General features: G+C 40.3%; 1 protein-coding gene across 7 annotated transcripts in view; it reads left to right on the top strand.

Moving 5' to 3' along the window:
* MYRIP (myosin VIIA and Rab interacting protein) overlaps positions 1–22,073 on the top strand; it is a 409,223-nt gene that overhangs the window by 156,775 nt on the left and 230,375 nt on the right. For all 7 annotated transcript variants that reach the window (XM_047739949.1, XM_047739933.1, XM_047739939.1 and 4 more), the window contains exon 3: positions 21,206–21,427. In XM_047739949.1, the coding sequence (XP_047595905.1) occupies positions 21,206–21,427 (222 nt within the window). The remainder of the gene's footprint in view (positions 1–21,205; positions 21,428–22,073) is intronic.

The following is a 22,073-nucleotide window of genomic DNA, read 5'->3' as shown; positions in this document are numbered from 1 at the left end:
TTTAATTTTTTGAGGAACCTCCACACTGTTTTCCAAAGTGGCTGCACCAACTTGCATTCCCACCAACAGTATAAGAGCATTCCCCTTTCTCCACATCCTCTCCAACACATGTTGTTTACTGTTTTGTTAATTTTGGCCATTCTAACTGTTGCAAGGTGGTATCTCAATGTGGTTTTGATTTGAATTTCCCTGATGGCTAATGATGTGAACATTTTTTCAGGTGTCTATTAGCCATTCGTATGTCTTCATTAGAGAAGTGTCTGTTCATGTCTTCTGCCCATTTTTTTACTTGAACCTCTCAAACTCAGCACACTTTGGTTCTTCTATTGCCTGACTTCTTGGTGGCATTGGACAAATCTGACCATGCTGTCCCTGAAGAATTTTTCCTCCCCCCCTCACCCCCAACCCCCAGCCCTGTTTCTTCCTACCTTGTCTGCCATCCTTAGAAGTAGGTATGTGGCCTGATCTTGGATTCCTTCTTATCTTGCCTCTGTCTTTCCTCCTAGATAATCTCAGCCACTCTCATCTCTATGCTGGCAACTTCTATATTCTCATTTTCTGCCCAGATTTCTCATCTGAGTCTCAGACCTGTGGGTCTTGCTAGTTACACATCTCTGCTCCAATATGTTCATAGCTGCTGGTGATGCCCACCCAGGTCCCCATCACCACCAGGTCTACCCACCCCCCAGCTGCTGCAACAATTAAGAGTTGTTAGCAGCCCCCTTTCCTCCTTTATACCTCTACTGCACCCCAAAGGAAGATCTCTGCCAGTACCCAGCTGACATGGGGCCATGCTGAAAGGTTGTATGACTTTGGAGCAATTCCTGCTCCAAAACTCCCATGGGATCAGGCTGAAACAGGTCACTGAGACCTTGCTCAGCCTGTTCCCCTGTCCTGTCTAGTCTTTCTTACTTCTCTTCTCCTAAGGGATTTACATTCAAGAGAATCGCCATCTCAAACTCTGCTTCTGGAAACTGGACTAAGACAACTATCATATTGACAGCTCAAAATTACTATATCTAAATATCCCCCACTTCCTCACAGAGTATCTTATTAATGTACACAGACCTTGAGTGTACCCAGTTAAAATTGGTGTCTCAGTCAGGCTACATATTGTGCTGTATTTCACGGTCCAGTCAAGTTTCTTGTGAAGAGCTGGCTCAGGCTAATGAGCAGGTCCAGGTGTTACCTTCTCCAGATGAAAAAAGTAAGATTCTGAGAGGATACGTACAACGTAGAGGTTGTGATGATTTCTGGGACCACAAATGCAGTTGCTTTCATTGACATAATTACAGAGATATAATGCTATGTTTTAGATTTCTGTCATTTGTGATTTCTCCCTTTTGGAATTTACTATCCAAAGCAACTTAAGACATTGAACATATATTCATAGACTATACAACTTTAAAGCTGGAAGGGGACTTAGAGATTACTTAAGAAGCAATGCCAAATGCAAGCTCGCGCTCCCTCGCACATCTAGGTGCCAAGCAGACATCACTAATCAAACATGGCACACTTTCCTAGAGTGTCCAGATGTGCCCTCAGGATCCATCTTAATACAGTATTCCAGATGACCACTTCCAGTCCCTGAGACAGATACATGGGGAGATACAGAAATAGGCACAAATTGAGACAAATACAAAAATTGAACTTTTTCACAACTTTATTGGTTTCAATTCCCTTTATAGAATATCTGAGCAAACTGGGTTCTCATTAAGATAAGTGATTACCCAGGGAGAGGCAACCTGTTTGCAGACAAGTCAGCTCTCAAACCCAGTCCAACAGACTAATGATTCTGTGTTCTTTTGGATACCTTGTACACATATTTGCATCTCTGTTCCTTTTGTTTGAATACTTACCAGCAGAAGTTTTGCTGATGAAGATATGTGCATAATTTCCAAATCCACTTAATCAAATAGATTTTCTGGAAAACAGTAAAGAATCTAAGACAAATGATACACCATTTTTTTTTCCTGAATGTGATCAGTGTTGGGCAAGGAAATTATTTACTCTGGGAATTCCGATAAATTTTGTGTGTTTTGTTGGGGAGAAGTCTGTTTAGTTTTCAGTTTAGCAGATTAAAATCCTTTTTTTTTTCCTCACCATTTAGCCTGATGAGTAATCACCTTGTTGAAGCTTTTTTGTTCATTTGTCTTTAGCTAATTTGTGACCGTGCATTTGGAGTTGGGTGTTACTGTGCATTTTCATAGGTATTTCAGATAACAGAGTGAAGCACAAACAGACAGACATGAATTTTTCATGCAAATGAGGCTAAGAGAATTGAGACCCCTGTCAACTTTAAGTTAGAAGCCTTCTCTTTGTCTTATGAAATGTGTCCATCCTAGCCCAGCCGGGTGTACATGAATTTGTTTTCTGTCCCTTCCTTGAAGACACCCCTCCTTCAGGTGCTATGTTATTATATGATAAACACTGACTGATTTCTTAGTTTTATCCATGCTTACATCTTCTTCCTTTCTCCTTGACTGTTGATATGCCCCAATATTCAGTCCTCAGATCTCTTTCTTTGTTCTTTTACCCTCAAAATTGTCCTCCCAGAGCTTCCGGTCCCACTTTAAGGATGAGGCCATGGTGAACATCCTGTGACTTTGTCTTTCTCCAGAGCTCCAATCTGCTGCCTTTTCACCTGCTAAACTTGCCCATTTTGTATTCCCTCACTGCTTCAAGTTAGTGAGTCAGAACCAAACTCATCATATGTTCACCTTGTCCTCAACATGACTTACTTCTTTATGTCCACAGTACTGGCATTTTGTTAGTCAGTCATGAAAGCTGAAGACAGTGGTGGTCTTTGGATCTCCTATTTCTTGTATCCTGACATTCTAGGCCCCAGGACCTCTCACATGTTTTCATCACACTGTGACTCACATCCATGTCAGTCCCTCTGCTCCCACTGACACCTCCCTGGTCCAGGCCTGGGCGGGATGAATCCTTTGTCTGCCCCCCTTCCAGCAGTCATGCTTCCTACAGCCCTGGAACTGTAGCAATCCAGGGATTCCTAAAAGAGCTCACTTCCAGCTGCAGTGCTTTCAACATTGTGGATAACCAAGTCAATAAAGTGGTTATAAAAGATAAGTAGAATGAGAAAAAAGAAGGAAGAAAATGATTGTAAATATCAGTATACCTCACCTACTTAGTGGTCCATGCCAGAAACCTCACTGCCGTCTTTGATTTTTATGAATCCCAACATTCAATGAGGCCTCTTTCTTAAAAATCTCTCCAGTTAGTTTGTTCCTCTTCATTCCCATTGTCCTGGTCTCCAGTTACAGCCTCAGCCTCAGTAACCATCACTGTACAAAAGTCTCAGCTAATTTCCATCCCCTACCAAGCCAGCTAGCACTTTCTAATTTACTGTCTTGTGTCAGGCATTCTCACTTTGAAGCAGCTCTCACCTTGGTGAAGACCATCATTTTCCTCCTATCATTTACTTTTACAAATGCTCACTCTTTAGATGGCCTCCAAGGCCCTTTAGGAGCAGCCACAGCACCCACCCCTGGCTTATTCCCCTACCTCCATTTCTGACTCCAGACGCTAAACAAAACACTCCTTCCTTCTCACACTCCGTATTCAGTTTTGTACCTACAATTTTGTCCAAAGTGACGACCCCACCTATGATATCTTCTTCCAAATACAACATGGTGTCACTTCTATGTGTAATCTTAAAAAAAAAAAAAGTCACTAATAGAAATTGAGACTAGAAAAGTAATTGACAGGGGTTGGGGTGGGGAAAATAGGGAGAGGTTGGTAAAAGGTATAGACTTCTTGTTATAAGATAAATGGATGAGTTCTGAGAATCTAAGTGACTATAGTTGATAATGTGGTGCATGATTATAATTTGCTGAGAGAGTGTATTCTCACCAAAAATATAAGTGAAAATAAAATAAAATAAAGGTTAATATATGAGGCAATGGACATGTTAATTAACTCAGTGGCTGAGAATCCCCTCACAATGGATATATACAAATATAACCTTGTACACTACAAATATATTGGCTATTGTATTTGTTAATTAAACCTCAATAAAGTTGGGGGAAAATCTCCCTTCATTCTCCTGCTGGCAAACTCCTGTGCATCCTTCCAGATCTAGCTCAAGCCCCACAGCTTCTATAAACTGTACTCCACTTCTCTTGGTCTGCTTCCTGGCATTTTATACACTACTCTGTAGCACCTTGGACATTGTTCTGTAGCTACCTTGTCTCTGTGTTTGCCTCCTTCTTGAGGCTGTGAGCTCTGATTTGCTTTACATTCCCAAAACCTAGCAGAGAGCCAGACACAGAATAGGAGCTTAGCCATGTTGGGTGAATGAATAAACCAATGAATGAATGAATGTTCCACATATAAAGGAACCAACAAAATAATTTCTTTTTTGTTGGAGAACATGTGTAAAGTATATTTTTAGAGTGTGAGTTAGCAGAAGTGCTGGAAGTGATTCACATTAATTAGAGATACTCTGTTTTAGCAAGAAAATCTTTTTGAGGATTCAGATGGGATTAGTGAACACAACCATTAGTATCCCTAATAGGTGACAGAGATATATGTGTTGAACTGGCATATTCTGAGATTTTTTTTAAGTTGCTTTTATATTTGAATCCATATGTTTTAATTGTGCTTAATACCAATTTATCCTAATCTATTATTACTTAACTTTTAGACATGTGATAGTCTCAACAAAAAGTTATTTAAATTACTCAATTGAGTTTATTTCTAAAAATGGAATTTATACTTCATTATATCTTTTGAGTTTTCTAAATTAATGTTGCCTCTGGTCCAAGGTGAGCTGTTGTGTGACAGGTCCTACCAGAAGGTACTTAAATTTCAAGTAAGGATGAACATGAAAAGCAGAAGCAGACAGGTAACCAGGTGTGGGATCTTGCACAAGTTAGTTTGCACCTTTTTCCCTGTCTATGGGATGAGGAGGGTTGTACCAGCATATAAGCTTTTCCTTGAGCAAAAACAATCTGGATAAAGAGTATTGGTTGCAGGTATGGTGAAGGCATCCAGGAAAAGCTGTGAATATATCAAATATTGTACTTTATATGTAGAATAATTATTTTCCTGGGCCTCTCTGATTTTCCTAATTTGCAGATTTGATACTTACTCATGGTATTCTAAAGCTGGTTGCATTTGCAGTGGTTCAGAACCTTTGGGATATAGCAAAGGTGGTCCTAAGAGGGAATTATATAGTAATAAGAGCCTTTCTCAAGAAACAAGAAAGGTCTCAAATATACAACCTAACCTTATACCTAAAGGAGCTATAGAAAGAACACAAATACAGCCTAAACCCAGCAGGAGAAGAGAATTAATAAAAATTAAAGTTAAAAAAAAAGATTAGAGTAGAAATCAATGAAATAGAAACCAAAAGAACAATAGAACAGATCAACAAAACTAGAAGCTGATTCTTTGAAAGAGTTAATAAGATTGATAAACCCCTGGCCAGAATTATCAAAAAGAAAAGAGAAAGGACCCAAATAAATAAAATCAGAAATAAAAGAGATCACAACCAACACAAAAGACATACAAGCAATTACAAGTTCATATTATGAGGAAACTATATGCCAACAAATTAGGCAATCTGGAAGAAATGGATGCATTGCTACAGATGTACAAACTACCAAAACTGAAAAAGGAAGAAGTAGAAAACCTGAGCAGACTCATAACCCAAAAGGAAATTGAAGCAGTAACCAAAAATCTCCCAACAAACAAGAGTCCGGGGCCAGATGGCTTCAGGGGAATTCTAATAACATTTAACCCACTGAGCCACCCAGCCACCCTCTACCAAACATTTAAAGAAGAATGAATATCTATTCTTCTGAAACTGTTACAGAAAGTAGAAATGGAAGGAAAACTTCCAATCTCATTTTATGAGGCCAGCATTACCTTGATCCCAAAACCAGACAAAGACCCCATCAAAAAAAAGAATTACAGACCAATATCCTTAATGAACACAGATGTGAAAATTCTCACCCAAATACTAGCCAATAGGATTCAACAGTACATTTAAAAGGATTATTCACCATGACCAAGTGGGATTTATTCCTGGGTGGCAAGTTTGGTTCAACATCTGCAAATCAATCAGTATGATACAATACATTAATAAAAGAAAGAACAAGAACCATATGATCCTCTCAACAGATGCAGAAAAAGCATTTGACAAAGTAGAGCATCCTTTCTTGATTAAAACTCTTCACAGTGTAGGGATAGAGGGAACATACCTCAATATCATAAAAGCCATATACAAAAAGCCCACAGCGAATTATCATTCTCAATGGGGAAAAACTGAGAGCTTTTCTCCTAAGGTCAGGAACATGACAGGGATGTCCACTCTCACCATTGTTGTTCAGCATAGTACTAGAAGTCCTAGCCTCAGCAATCAGACAACAAAAAGAGTGAAAGCCATCCCAATTGGCAAAGAAGTAGTCAAACTCTCACTCTTTGCAGATGACATGATACTTTATGTGGAAAACCCAAAAGACTCCACCCCCCCAATTGCTAGAACTCATACAAGAATTCAGCAACATGGCAGGATATAAAAATCAATGCACAGAAATCAGTTGCATTTCTATACGCCAACAACAAGACAGAAGAAAGAGAAATTAAGGAGCCAATCCCATTTACAACTGTACCAAAACCTATCAAATACCTAGGAATAAACCTAAACAAAGAGGCAAAGGATCTATACTCAGAAAACTGTAGAACACTTATGAAAGAAATTGAGGAAGGCACAAGGAAATGTAAAAACATTCTATGCTCATGGATTAGGAGAACAAATATTGTTTAAAAATGTCTATGCTATCTACAGCAATCTATACATTCAGTGCAGTCCCTATCGAAATACCATCAACTTTTTTTCATAGAGCTGAAAACAAATAATCCTAAAATATGTGTGGAAAAAGAAAAGACCCCAAATAGCCAGAGTAATGTTGAAAAAGAAAACCAAAGTTTGTGGCATCACAATTCTGAACTTCAAACTCTATTACAATACTGTGATCATCAAGACAGTATGGTACTGGCACAAAAACAGACACGTAGAGATCAATGGAACAGAATAGAGAACCCAGAAATGGACCTTCAATCTATGGTCAACTAATCTTCGACAAAGCATTAAAGAATATCCAATGGAAAAAGTACAGTCTCTTCAGCAAATGGTACTGGGAAAATTGGGCAGCCATATGCAGAAGACTTAAACTGAAGCATTTCCTTACAGCATACATAAAAATAGACTCAAAATGGATGAAAGACCTAAAGGTTAGATAGGAATCAATCAAAATCCTAAAGGAGAATACAGGCAACAAGCTCTATGACCTTAGCGGCAGCAACTTCTTGCTAGACATGTCTCCAGAAGCAAGGGAAACAAAGGTAAAAATGGGCTATTGGGGCTTCATCAAAATAAAAAGCTTCTTTTGTGGAGCAAAGGAGACAGTCAACAAAACCAAAGACAACGAACAGAATGGGATATGATATTTGCATATGTCTTAACAGATAAAGGGCTAGTATCCAAAATAAGAACTTATCAAACTCAACACCCAAAGAACAAATAACCCAATCAAGAAATGTGCAGAAGACATGAAAGACATTTCTCCAAAGAAAACCTACAAATGGCCAACAGACACATGAAAAAATACTCATCACTCGTCATCAGGGAAATGCACATCAAAACCACAATGGGACACTACCTAACACCAGTCAGAATGGCTAAAATTAACAAGTCAGGAAATGACAAATGTCAGTGAGGTTGAGGAGAAAGGGGAACCCTATTACACTGCTGGTGGGAATGCAAGCTGGTTCACCCACTGTGGAAAACAGTATGGAGGTTCCTCAAAAAGTTGAAAATAGAGCTACCCTCTAAGTCATCAATTTTATTACTGGGCATTTGCCACAAACATACAAATGTAGTGATCTGAAGGGGCACCTGCACCCCAATGTTTATAGAAGCAATGTCCACGATAGCCAAACTGTGGAAAGAGCTCAGATGTCCATTGACAGATGAATGGATAAAGAAGATGTGGTATCTATGTACAATGAAATACTACTCATCCATCAAAAAAATGATATCTTGCCATTTGCAACAACAAACGGTATTAGGAAGGGTATTATGCTAAGCTTAATAAGTCAATCAGAGAAAGGCAATTATCATGTGATCTCACTCATGTGGAATTTAAGAAACAAAACAGAGGCTCAAAAGGGAAGAGAGGGAAAAATAAAACAAGACAAAATCAGAGAGGAAGACAAAACCATAAGAGACTCTTAATCATAGGAAGCAAACTGAGGGTTGCTGAGAGAGTTGGGGTATGGGGTAACTGAGCTATGGAAATTAAGGAAGACGTATGATATAATGAGCACTGGGTGTCATATAAGACTGATGAATCACTGACCTCTACCTCTGAAACTAATAATACATTATATATTAATTAATTGAATTTAAATAAAAATAAAGTCCTAGGACACAAAAAAATTAAAAGATAAAATTTGTTGCACACATACGCTCTGACACCATTATAACCAGGACATTCGTATCAAGTGCTCCCATGAGCAAGCTATAATTTGGGATACTATACAAAGGAAGGATTCTACTCATGTCCACAGGCTGCTCATCATTCAGATACAGAACACAACATGTGCTTATGCCCTCTAGAAAGTAACCCGAGTAAAGTGTGGAAGCCTCTCATTTTGTGCCTCAGAAATGTTTTGTAGGGATCAGTTCTGCCAGATGCCTGGCATCTGGATGTGTTTTATAAAGGTGATTGCCATTATAAAAGTGACTGCCATTATAAAAGTGATTGCCATTCTTTTTTGTGGAAGCATGAGTTTAAAAAAGGAAGTCATCTCTTTTTCTCTGGGAAGGGAGATGTCAAAGAAATATAATAAACGGCTTTAAAAATGTTTCTGTAGGTTTTCGAATAGTTTCCATTCTGTATTCAGATTTGGGGAAGGTAGTTCACTATAGAGTAAGAAGGGGAGTCATCTGTGCCTGAGCATCAGAGGGTAAGTGCCATAACAGCTATGCTGCATCACCAGTGAAATTTGGTATCTCTCCACAGGCTGACCTATACAATGACTTCTTCTAGATGGAGAAATCAAATATTAATAGAATTAAAGTAGGTGTTCACATACAACACATGATGCATTAAATGTCAGAATATGGATGTGGTCTGCACTGTAGAGATTTTCTTAGCGTCCATCCCCAGTAAATGCGAAAATGAAGTCTGGAACATTTCTGTTTCATTCACAACAGCCTGGAGAGTGATGACAGCTCCACTTCTCATGGGAGAGTTTGCTTGCTCAAGGTCAGATCTATATCAACAAGCCCAACAGCAGGAAGAAAATCCTGCAGGGAATAAGTGTCTGTTTCTGCAGATGCCACAGCCTGCAGGTTTTACCGGCTCTGGAAATGGTGCCTGTGCTCAGCCACAGAGAAATTTTTATTTGCATGTATTAGTATTTGAATGATGAATAAGAACATTCCAGAATCTGAAATATTATATCTATCTCTTGTTAAGAAATAAAAAAGAAGAATCCTGTTCCCTCATTATATGTGTTTGAATTCTCCTTTTAACTTTCCTTTGGTGCTTTATCTTTGGTAAATTTTCAGAAACAGAAGGCAGAATGTCTTGCTTAGCATGACCAAAATTTACCATGCAAAATAAGAGTTGGTCAAGTGTTTGGTCGTTTTGCATATGGGTTTTCCATAATGGTAGATTCCTAAGCAACTGACTATTAGGAGGTTTTTATATTCATCTGGCCAATGCTCTTGTTTTACTCTAATCCCCAGCCCATTGACTGAACTTGACTGAAAGAAATAGTACACCCTGGAACACGCAATCCAGGCCAGGCCTTGTGTGTTGGGGAGAAAGGAGGCCACCCCTGTCCTCCTCTCTGAAGAATTAATTGTTCTGTAGAAGGCACATGAACAAATGATTATGGTTCAGCGTAATGAGTGCCATGAGAGAGTTAGGCACAAAGGGCTAGTTATGCCTGGCAGTACTGGAAACACAATAGAGGAGGGGACATTTGAAGTGAATCTGGAAGGAAAAGGAGGAGAAATGTGCTGGTAAGGAGGAAAGGAGGAAAAATGTGCTCAAGGGAGTGCCATATAGCCAGAGTCATCATCACACCTTTCTAAGTAGTGGTGAAGGGCAACCATGTATTTTCCAGGCTGGTCATTCTGCATGAATTGTTGCAGGTGGCTTGGAGAAGAGTCTGTTGCAGTGTTGTGGATGCTGATGGTGAGGGGCTGAGCTAAGGGGAGAAGTGTTTAAGGGGTGTCATTATGCTAAATGGGTAGGATTTGATGTGCAATCACAAACAAAAATAAGAAAAAGGGAAGAGTTGGGGATTTCTTTTAAGATTCTAGAGAGGCCTCGGGACAGAATTTAGTGCTCTTTGGGGAAAGATCTGGGGATGGAAATAATACCTATAACCTTAGACAGTTGTAGGTTGGTCCCACATAAGATGGCAACCTAGAGACCTCGACTACTCCAAACCCTCATCTGAAGCTTAGGAGAGCAGATGGGACCAAAGGTGTGAGGACAAGTAGCATGTGCACTGCACTTTGTGACACACATGGGGCTCAACTTCTCAAGCGGGAATGAAAACAAGATGAGGAATAAGGAACAAACTCTGCAGAAGACATAATGCAACATGAATTAATCTGGATAGAAAACCATAGCTCCACGGGAGTCTCTGGTAACCAGAGAGCAGAGTGGTCAAGAGAGCCGATGTCAAGGTCAGATGGAATGGGAACTTCAGAAAATCTTTGAATATGGTATTATGTGACTTTTCTTTGAAAATGTGTCAGTCAGGGTCCCATCAAAACAGAAGCTCTTTTAATATTTCATACAGAGGTTTTTAAATTCAGGAATTGGCTATAGAAGTATTGGAAGGGATGGTAAAGCAGCAGGAAGAACAAGATGTTCCAGAGATCAGTAACCACAGGAGCTGCTTCTGCCTTTAGGGGTGGGGGAGAAAAGGAGAAAAAGTGTAACTCAGATTCCACAGGCCTGCATTTCACGGCTGTTGCCCTATTGCTGCTGAAGGAGCCCCCACCGCCAAGAGGGGACCAAGGAGCCCCATTTACCCACAGTTGCCTGCTTCTACTGAAACAGGAAACAGGAAAATGGTGTCTCCCTCCCACTTTCCAGTCTCACACAAATACCTCCCATTGGCAAAGCCAAACCAACACCAGTAGGCCAGAGGGTCTCCAGGCTTCCAGCCCTCTTTGTTACATAAAACAAAGTTTTATGTTTATGGAAAAACAAGAAAGATGCATAGTTCTAACAGCCAATACCTGGGAGAGGGGACTAAAGCAATTGTTTTTATATACTAGGTGCTGTTATTTCTCCTTTATAAAATGATGATGTGTATAATCTAGTTAAGAAATGGGCAGAAGACATGAACAGACACTTTTCCAAAGAAGACATTAGATGGCTTACAGATACATAAAAGATGCTCAACATCACTCATCCTCAGGGAAATACAAATCAAAACTATGATAAGATACCACCGTATACCTGTAAGAATAGCTAAAATTAATAACATAAGAGACAACAGTTGTTGGCAAGGATGTGGAGAAAGGGGAAACTTCTTGCATTGTTGGTGGGAATGCAAACTGGTACAGCCACTCTGGAGAACAGTTTGGAGGTTCCTCAAAAAGTTAAAAGTAGAGCTACCCTACTATCCATTATCCCATTATCCAGTAATTGCATTACTAGGTATTTACCCAAAGGTTACAAAAATACAGACTCAGAGTGATATGTTTATAGCAGCCTTATGAACAATAGCCAAACTATGGAGAGCACTTAAATGTCCATTGATTGATGAATGGATAAAGAAGATGTGGTATATAATATATACAGTGGAATATTAACCATCAAAACAATGAAATCTTGTCATTTGCAACAACATGGATGGAGCTAGAGAGTATTACGCTAAGTGAAATAAGTCAGTCAGAGAAAGACAAATACCATATGATCTCACTCATATGTGGAATTTATGAGAGAAAACAGATGAACATCTGGGAAAGAGGATAAGAAAAAAGGGGAGAGAGAAACAAGCCATAAAAGACTCCAAATGATAGAGAACAAGCTGAGGGTTGATGGAGGGACGTTGAGTGGGGGTTGGGCTAGATGGATGGTGGGTATTACGAAGGGCATGTGGATGAGCACTGAGTGTTGTATGTAAGTGATGAATCACAGAATTCTACTCCAGAAACCAATTTTGCCCTGTATGTTACTAAGTAAAATTTAAATTTAAAAAATGATGTGTAACATACCAGTTTTTATAGGACATGTCTTTACAGGCACTATGTCTTGTTTTCTTTCTGCTCCTCATGCCTAGGATAGTAGGTGCTCAGTAAGTGTGAATTGAGTGAATAATTGGCAATCTAAGCAATAGTGTCTATGACCATGAAGTGGTGCTACACAGGTATGGATCAGAATTACTGTCTCTTTGATAGCAAACAAGTGACATGTGCCATCACTTCTCCCTGCTACACCCGTGGCAGACACTGCTAACTTATCATGACTCTCTAGCTCCATTGAGCCTGTGTACATCCTCTCAACCCACGGTGCTTCACCCACTACCAGTCAATCAGAGTTGGCACGGCAGTGGACCAAGAAACCATGAAATGTCGATAGGTTTTTCAGATGTCCATTGCAATCATTAGTCACTTAGAACATGCAACTCAAAACCACTATGAGGGGCACCTGGATGGCTCAGTTGGTTAGGTGTCTGCCTTCAGCTCAGGTCATGATCCCAGTCCCAGGATCCAATCCTGCATCTGGCTCCCTGCTCAGTAGGGTTCTGCTTCTCACTCTGTCTGGACATAGAATCTGATAAATAAGAGATGGTTCAAAAGAAGGCCATGCTATTCCTTTCCTGAATCTTTGATTCAAAACACTCCATTTGCTTGGAACAAATTCTGGAGGGGTTGGTACAGTTTTATTATTAGATACTCGGTTTTAAATGTCCCTGGAGTTTGCAGCCTTGTGTGTCAGGAAACAAAACTCATAGTGCTCAAGTGATCCTGTGGATTGACTTCACAGAGCTCTTTTGATCCCCAAAGACTTTCCTTCCTGGATGTTTTATCCCATTTAATTTAGTGGCTCTGAAATATCAATAGAAGCCGGTCAATTGCTGAGGCTGTTCTTATGTTGTTTACAGGTGTCAGAGCTGTCAATGACTTAGCTCATCTCCTGCTCTAAATCTGAGAGATTGGAGAACAACATCTTCATGCCTTAAGGGGGAAAAAAAAAAACCTCTGTCCTGTTTCCCTGTAAATGTTTTGTTCAGCCAAGTCTAAATTATGAGCTGGCCTGATGTAGCCTCCCCTTCTAACTCTGGATTCAGCCTCTCCTTGCTCCCCAATACTCAAGCAACAAGTAAGTATTGGGCAGTGCTATGCAGAGCAGTTAGCCCTGCTCATATATATCATCAGATGTTTAAGCCAGCTCAGGACACCTTGAAAGTTAATGCTGCAAACACACCTGAATTGTCATGGAAAGATGTTTTACAATATTGTTGTTAAGTGAAAAATGAAGTTATAAAACCATACATAGATTCCCAATTCTAGTAGTGGGCTAGGATGAGCTAATGCAATCCTTCATTGTACTAAATACACTAATAAAACAGAAGATTTAATATTTGTAAACCATGTATCTGGTAAGGGACTTGTGTCCAGAATACATAAATAACTCTGACAACACAACAATAACAAAGATAAGTAATCTAATTTTAAAATATGCAAAAGGTTTGAATAAACTTTTCTCCAAAGAAAATATGCCAGTGGCCAATAAGTACATGAAAAAGTGCTCAACATTATTCGTCATTAGGGAAATGCAATCAATACCACAATGAGGTAGCCTCCTCATATTCTCTAGAACGGCAATAATTGAAAAGACAGACACTAGCAAGTGTTGGTGAGGGTGTGGAGAAATTGGAACCCTCATGTTTTGCTGTTGATGATATAAAATGGTACCATCTTTTGGAAGACAGTCTAGCAGGTCCTTAAAAGCTTAAACATAGCATTATCATAGGACCCAATAATTCCATTCCTGGAATTGAAAACATGTCCACACAAAAACTTGCTCATGAGTGTTCATAGCAGCATTATTCATAATAACCAAAAAGTAGAAACAGCCCTGATGTCCACCAATTGGTGAATGGATAAATAAAATATGGTATATCCATAAATGGAGGATTATCTGGCAGCAAAAAGGAATTAAATGTTAATACATGCTACATTATAGATGAATGCTGAACATATGCAAAGAAAGAAAGAAGCCAGACACAAAAGATAATGTATTGGGTATGGTTTCATGTATATGAAATGTCCAGGATAGGCCAAGCCATAGAAACAGGAAGTACATGAGTAGCCTGGGTTGGCAGGGACTGGGTGGGGAGGCCAACATGGGGGGTTTCCTTTGAGGATGATGAAAATGTTCTGGAACTGGATAGTACTGGTGGCTAGACAACTTTGTGAATGTACTAAAAACCACGGAATTGTACAATTTAAAAGGGAAAATGTTATGGCATGTGGATAATATCTCAATTTTTTTTTAAGTCACGGGGAAAAGTAAGAAAGAGATACTCCTCAGGATGGAAGTAAAGAGGGAGGTAAAGCCAAGTCATCAGCATGGTCAGATAGAGAAGGAAGAGTCTCTGCTGGCTAGTGGCTGCAGTGTTAATTTCTGTGTGGGGGCAGGAGAGGTGGTTTGAGCCTTCTAAGGGCAAGGAGAGAATGAGACACCTGTACAATGTTCGGTATTGGAAGCTTTCACTTTCAGTGAAAGGGAACACCTAGAAAATTTCTACTCACTGGCTTTGGGGAGCTAGAAAGCAGGTGATTTTGCCTGGAGCCCTGGGTGGAAGAAAATAAGCCTCCCATTAGGGACCAAAGCTCAAAGTCCCAATCCTGCAGTACACATGGGATTGGAAATCCAAATCCTATTACTTGTGTGGTACAGGATTTTCCAAGCTAGGAAACAAATGTGAAACTGGTCTGGAATTGATAACCCTTCTGTGGTGCCGTGTGAAGACAAATACATAGCTGGCTTGCTCTCTGCAGCCCTTGCACAGAACAAATGCACTTGTGGGAAGAGCAAGCCAGGCTGAAGGGCACCTCATTCAAAAATGGTAAACCAGGGGCGCCTGGGTGGCTCAGTGGGTTAAAGCCTTTGCTTTCAGCTCAGGTCATGATCCCAGAGTCTTGAGATCAAGCCCCGAATCGGGCTCTCGGCTCAGCAGTGAGCCTGCTTCCTCCCTCTCTCTCTCTGCCTGCCTCTCTGCCTACTTGTGATCTCTGTCTGTGAAATAAATAAATGAAATCTTTTTTAAAAAATGGTAAACCATAAAAGAAAGAACCCACCTTGAACAAGACTTAAGAGACACACCCGGGGGGGCGCCTGGGTGGCTCAGTCGGTTAAAGCCTTGCCTTCGGCTCGGGTCATGATTCCAGGGTCCTGCGATCGAGCCCCACATCGGGCTCTCTGCTCGGCAGGGAGCCTGCTTCCTCCTCTCTCTCTCTCTCTCTCTGCCTGCCTCTCTGCCTACTTGTGATCTCTGTCAAATTAATGAAGTCTTACAAAAAAAAAAAAGACACAGCCGGTAGAAGAATTAACATCCCTTCTAAGAATTTAAGATAATGTAAGAACCAGGAAGAGGATATAAAGGAAGTCTATTTAAAATGGGTAAAAAAGAGGGGCGCCTGGGTGGCTCAGTGGGTTAAAGCCTTTGCGTTCAGCTCAGGTCATGATCCTAGGGTCCTGGGATCGAGCCCCGCATCGGGCTCTCGGCTCAGCAGTGAGCCTGCTTCCTCCCTCTCTCTCTCTCTGCCTGCCTCTCTGCCTACTTGTGATCTCTGTCTGCCAAATAAATAAATGAAAATCTTAAAATAAAATAAAATAAAATGGGTAAAAAAGAAATATAAGAGAATGAATAGGAACCAGAATTGAATGGCACCAAAGAGAGAAGGACAGGCAGACTTCTTAGTGGAAACAAATCATACAACTTCTGGAAATGAAAATTAAAGTCCGTTAAATTTAAAAACATTTAAAGAGTGAAGAAAACATGAATGAGGAAAGAATTTCTAAACTAGGAGCTAGAACCAAAGCACGTGTCCTGAATGTATCTCAGACATACAGACATGACAGAAAGATTAGGAGGCGTGGAAAAACAGGGAAGCCTTGACGTAGAATTCCAGAAGGAGTGATTAGAGAAAATACAGTGGAGGACAGTATTCAAAGTTATAATTGGGGAATTGCTTAGAATTAATGAAAGCCTTAAAAAATTACCAAGAGTTCCAAGAAGAACAATGCAAAAAAAATCCCCACTTACACATTTTTTAGTGAACACCAAACAGAACACTAAAAATAAAAACAAACAAACAAACACCAAATAAACAAACAAAACACTCTTACAAGTAGCCAGCGAGAAAAGTGAGTTTCCCTGCAAAGGAATAATCAAACTGACAAACTTCACATTACATTCGATATGAGGAAAAAAAATAAAAAAAACATGGACTACTCCCTTCAGTATTATCTGGTACCTTTGGAAAGGAACTGCCAACTTGGGATTCTGTACCCCTTGAAAGCATCATTCCAACATAAGGATGAGATAGACATTTTCAGCGAATTTAGGTTGCTAGAGTTTTTCTTGTGGGGAGAATTGCTAGAAGGAGTTCAGAAAAAAAAAAAAATTAAAGAAGAGGAAACGTTAGGTCACACCAGTCAGAATGGCTAAAATTAACAAGTCAGGAAATGACAGATGCTGGCGAGGATGCGGAGAAAGGGGAACCCTCCTACACTGTTGGTGGAAATGCAAGCTGGTGCAACCACTCTGGAAAACAGCATGGAGGTTCCTCAAAATGTTGAAAATAGAACTACCCTATGACCCTGCAATTGCACTGCTGGGTATTTACCCTAAAGATACAAACGTAGTGATCCGAAGGGGCACGTGCACCCGAATGTTTATAGCAGCAATGTCTACAATAGCCAAACTATGGAAAGAACCTAGATGTCCATCTACAGACGAATGGATAAAGAAGATGTGGTATATATACACAATGGAATACTATGCAGCCATCAAAAGAAATGAAATCTTGCCATTTGCGACGACGTGGATGGAACTAGAGGGTATCATGCTTAGCGAAATAAGTCAATCGGAGAAAGACAACTATCATATGATCTCCCTGATATGAGGGAGAGGAGATGCAACATGGGGGGTTGAGGGGGTAGGAGAAGAGTAAATGAAACAAGATGGGATTGGGAGGGAGACAAACCATAAGTGACTCTTAATCTCAGGAAACAAACTGAGGGTTGATGGGGGGAGGGGGTTGGGAGAGGGGGGTGGGGTTATGGATATTGGGGAGGGTGTGTGCTATGGTGAGTGCTGTGAAGTGTGTAAACCTGGCGATTCGCAGACCTGTACCCCTGGGGATAAAAATATATGTTTATAAAGCTGTAAAAAAAAAAAAAAAAGAAAGAAAAAAGAAAGGATGAATACCCAAGTTTTGTAGCAACATGGACGGGACTGGAAGAGATTATGCTGAGTGAAATAAGTCAAGCAGAGAGAGTCAATTATCATATGGTTTCACTTATTTGTGGAGCATAACAAATAGCATGGAGGACAAGGGGAGATGGAGAGGAGAAGGGAGTTGAGGGAAATTGGAAGGGGAGGTGAACCATGAGAGACTATGGACTCTGAAAAACGATCTGAGAATTTTGAAGGGGTGGGGGGTGGGAGGTTGGGGGCACCAGGTGGTGGGTATTGTAGAGGGCACGGATTGCATGGAGCACTGGGTGTGGTGCAAAAATAATGAATACTGTTATGCTGAAAAAATAAAAAAATTTAAAAAAAAAGAAGAGGAAACGTTAGAAGCAAGATGCACTGATGAACAAATAAATTGGTACATGTGGATAAATCTATGCAAATGTCAACTTAAAAATAATAAATGAATTCTGCTTCTGCTGACAGCTAAGCAAGCTCCTATTGGACCAACCCGCCTGCAGATAAAAAGTATACCTTCTGGACACAAGACAAAAAATGGTTACTGCACAGCACCCCATTTGCGACCAAATCCAGGACATGCAGGAGGGATGTTGATACTTGGAGGAAGGAAATGGCAGTAGAATTCCTGTGTTCGGGCTTTTTGTCTGAGAGCAGGTCCCATACTTCATCATGTGGGGTGCTAAAACTACAGTTAAACAATATTAAGAACCATTTTGTAAGATTGAACCAAAATACTGTCAGTAATAACATAGAACATCAAAAGGAATTAACACTTACGTTGTTAATGAGAGGAAAGCCATTAACAATAGATATTAATCCCAATATGCATGTCAACCACTAGAAGAAATGAAAAAGAACAAATGTCAAATCATACTCAGAAAAGAAAAGAGAATGAAGAATATCAATCTAATAGAAAGTAGGAAAGGAGAAAAAGAGGAAACAAAGAACATGGTAAATAGAAAACATTAAATAACAGTAGAAATAAATCCAAATGTATTAGTAATCTAGTGCTTGCTTTGGCAGCACATACGCAAATATATTAGCAAGCTCAATATAAATGGTTTAAACTTAAACATGGTAAAAGGAATTCTCGTACAGCATGAAAATAGCAAATTCAGCTACGTTCTGCTTACAACATCCCGATATGAAACACAATACAAGTGTTGAAAGTGAAGATTCAGGTATAAAAAGCTATACCCTGGCACACCATCAATTTAAAAATAACGACTATAAAAATAACTAATATAGACTATAAATATAAGACAGACTTGAAGACAAAAAAGCATTATTAGGGATAGAGAGGGTTTTATGTGATCACAAAAGGAATATTTCAATAAGAACGTAACATTTATTAACTTAGGATATTTGATGCACCTTACATTATAGTCTTAAAAACATAAAAGTAAAAATGAACTAGAATCGAATAGAAATTATAGATATCTATGGGATATCAATCCCATAGATAGATGGGAGAATGGGTGAATTCAATGTTTTGTTCTCAAGAAATAGAGAGAAAATATTCTTTTCAAACACACATGGGACTTCACAAAAATTGATCATGTAGTAGGCTATTGTGCAAGTCTCAACAAATACCAGAGAACTCATTTCTTCTAGACTCTCTTCTCTGATGAGAATATAATATCAAAAGCAAAATCAATAACAAAAGTTCTATATGTGGAAATTTCAAGCTTAAGAATTTTTGTTATATTCAGTTAGCCAGCATATAGTACATCATTAGTTTTTTTTTTTTTTTTAAGATTTTATTTATTTATTTGACAGACAGAGATCACAAGTAGGCAGAGAGGCAGGCAGAGAGAGGGGAGGAAGCAGGCTCCCTGCTGAGCAGAGAGCCCGATGTGAGGCTCGATCCCAGGACCCTGGGATCATGACCTGAGCCGAAGGCAGAGGCTTTACCCCACTGAGCCACCCAGGTGCCCCATCATTAGTTTTTGATGTAGTCTTCAATGATTCATTAGTTGTATATAACACCCAATAAAAATGATCTGATTGAAAACCTGTGGGGTGCAGTGAAAGGGATATGTGGAGAATTTTATGGCCTTAAATGCATATGTTAGAAAAGAATAAACATTAAAAGTAAATGGGCATGAGAGACTGTGGACTCTGAAAAACAGTCTGAGGGTTTTGGAGGGGCGGGGGGTTGGGGGTTGGGTGAACCTGATGGTAGGTATTAAGGAGGGCACTATTGGGGCACCTGGGTGGCTCAGTGGGTTAAAGCTGCTGCCTTCGGCTCAGGTCATGATCTCAGGGTCCTGGGATCGAGCCCCACATCGGGCTCTTTGCTCAGCAAGGTGCCTGCTTCCCTCTCTCTCTCTGCCTGCCTCTCTGCCTACTTGTGATCTGTCTGTCAAATAAATAGACAAATAATATCTTAAAAAAAGAAAAGTGCCTGCTAGTCCTAACCTCTCTCAACATCCCCAAAATTTAAAAAAAGGGGGGGGCACATATTGCATGGAGCACTGGATGTGGTGCATAAACAATGAATTCTGGATCACTGAAAAGAAATTTAAAATATAAATAAAAATTAAAAAATTTTTAAAATGGTGCAGCACAAAAAAAAGTAAGTGGGCTTTACTTTTTTAAATGTATTTTTAAAAATTTATTAAAAACTATATAGAGAAAACCCTAGGGACTCTGCAAAAAAAAAAAAAAAAACCTACTAGAACTGATAAATGAATTCAGTACATTTTTTGCAGCATACAAAAATAAAGTGCAAACTGGGGGAAAGAATTTGCCATATGCATCCCAGATTGATCTAGTTGATAGATCAGATAGATAGTAGTAGATAGTCTAGATAGATCTAGCCATATGCATCTAGATTGATCTGGGATGCACTGCAGTCACAAACTGGGTGTGGGAAAAAAAATCAGTTATTTGGCTGTTATTGCTTGTAGGCATCCATTTTTGTAGCAGGAAAAACATCTCAAATTTGCCAGGTCAGAGGAACTTGGTTACTTCCAGTTGGTTTTTCTAAGGAAACTCATTCTCTTCAGGGTATCCTTGTCTCTCAGGGTTCTTGTTCCTTCTCCCTGAGTGGAGAGAGAAGCCCGTGCAGTGGTGGTGTTTTGCATTAATATGGCTGGCCATATGCCCGGTATGACCATGAGCTCTTAGAAGAAGGGATTGTCTTTGATCCAGTTCTGAATCACTAGTGCTTTGGATTTGCCCATCACCCAGAGAATCTTTAATGACTTATGTTGATTTGAAAGCTTTTAAAATCCCTGGGTGCTTTCATTTCCGGGGGATGTTAAATAGGACCAGGGCTGCATTTATCCTATTCCCAGCAGGGCTATTGTGGGGATTAACGTTTGAGCATAGATGGTCTCTCGCTCCTTTAAAAAGGCATTAATTAAGTTAAAGGTTTTATTTTTCAAGGATGTGCTTAGTTTTTATAATAGTTTGTATCTCAATCTATTGTCTCAAACATAATAAGTCTCATGGGATTTCTCATAGAAAACGTGACATGCAGAAGTGCACAAAAATTAATCCACTATTAGGGTTCCTCTCTGGATATCACGTCAAGCCATTGGTGTTTCAGAGTTTATCATTTTGTGGAAAGACTCTCCATGGTGCCTTGGCCTGTGGGAGGCCCTGGGAGGCGGTGGGGATGCTTTATGGAGAGTGCATCCTGACGGGATGTGCTGTTTCTCTTCTCCTCCCGGCTGCCCAGCGAGATGAAACAGAAGCTGGCAGAGGAAGGCAGCAAGTGCAGCATCCTCTCGAAGCACCAGAAATTTGTGGAGCACTGCTGCATGCGCTGCTGCTCGCCTTTCACCTTCCTGGTCAACACCAAGCGCAGGTGTGCCGACTGCACGTTCAACGTCTGCAAGAGCTGCTGCTCCTACCAGAAGCGCGAGAAGGTGTGGATCTGCTGTGTCTGCCAGCAAGCCAGGTAAGCGGCCAAGTGGACCTAAAGGGTCCGCTGTGGGGCACAGTCTTTCTTTAGCCAGGTAGGAGCAAGCAGAGCTTGACTGGTCAGCACAGAGTACTGACCGCAGTGAAGAGATTGCCAAGGTGTACAGAACACCACATGACCTTTATAAAGAGAAGGAGGTCTCATCCTTCCTTCATTCATTCCACAGGCATGTGCTGGATTCTTGGGAATTAAGCTGGGTGGTGGAATGTGATGGTGGATCGGGCAGATTGCTTGGCGGGGATGATGAATGCACGAGTGTTGATCACGGTACCATGATACAGGTCTGACCAGTTCACCTGTTGGCGAGGAGCCACTAGCTCTAGGGTGTGGGAGACCACGGTAAGGCTTGAGATGAGAACCAAACCAGGCCCTGACTTGTGCCTCCTTTAAAGGCTGAATAGCCGAACAAAAGGCTTAGGTCGATAAAGTCGAGTAGCACTGAGAAAGGGTCTGTGCTATGTGTTGTGTGCTCGCCTACGTGACATCCCACACGTTCGCTAGTCAGATAGAGATGATTTGGTCGGGGTCAGAAATTCTTGGCTGGTCCTTGCTGTCCTTGCACGGGCTATAGACTACACCACTGTAAGACTGAGCTGTGCTTACATAAACTATGTCTTGAGTG

The sequence above is a fragment of the Lutra lutra genome, chromosome 1 (genome assembly GCF_902655055.1).
Source record: "Lutra lutra chromosome 1, mLutLut1.2, whole genome shotgun sequence".
Lineage (NCBI taxonomy): Eukaryota > Metazoa > Chordata > Mammalia > Carnivora > Mustelidae > Lutra > Lutra lutra.
This window is presented reverse-complemented; position numbering and strand designations above follow the sequence as displayed.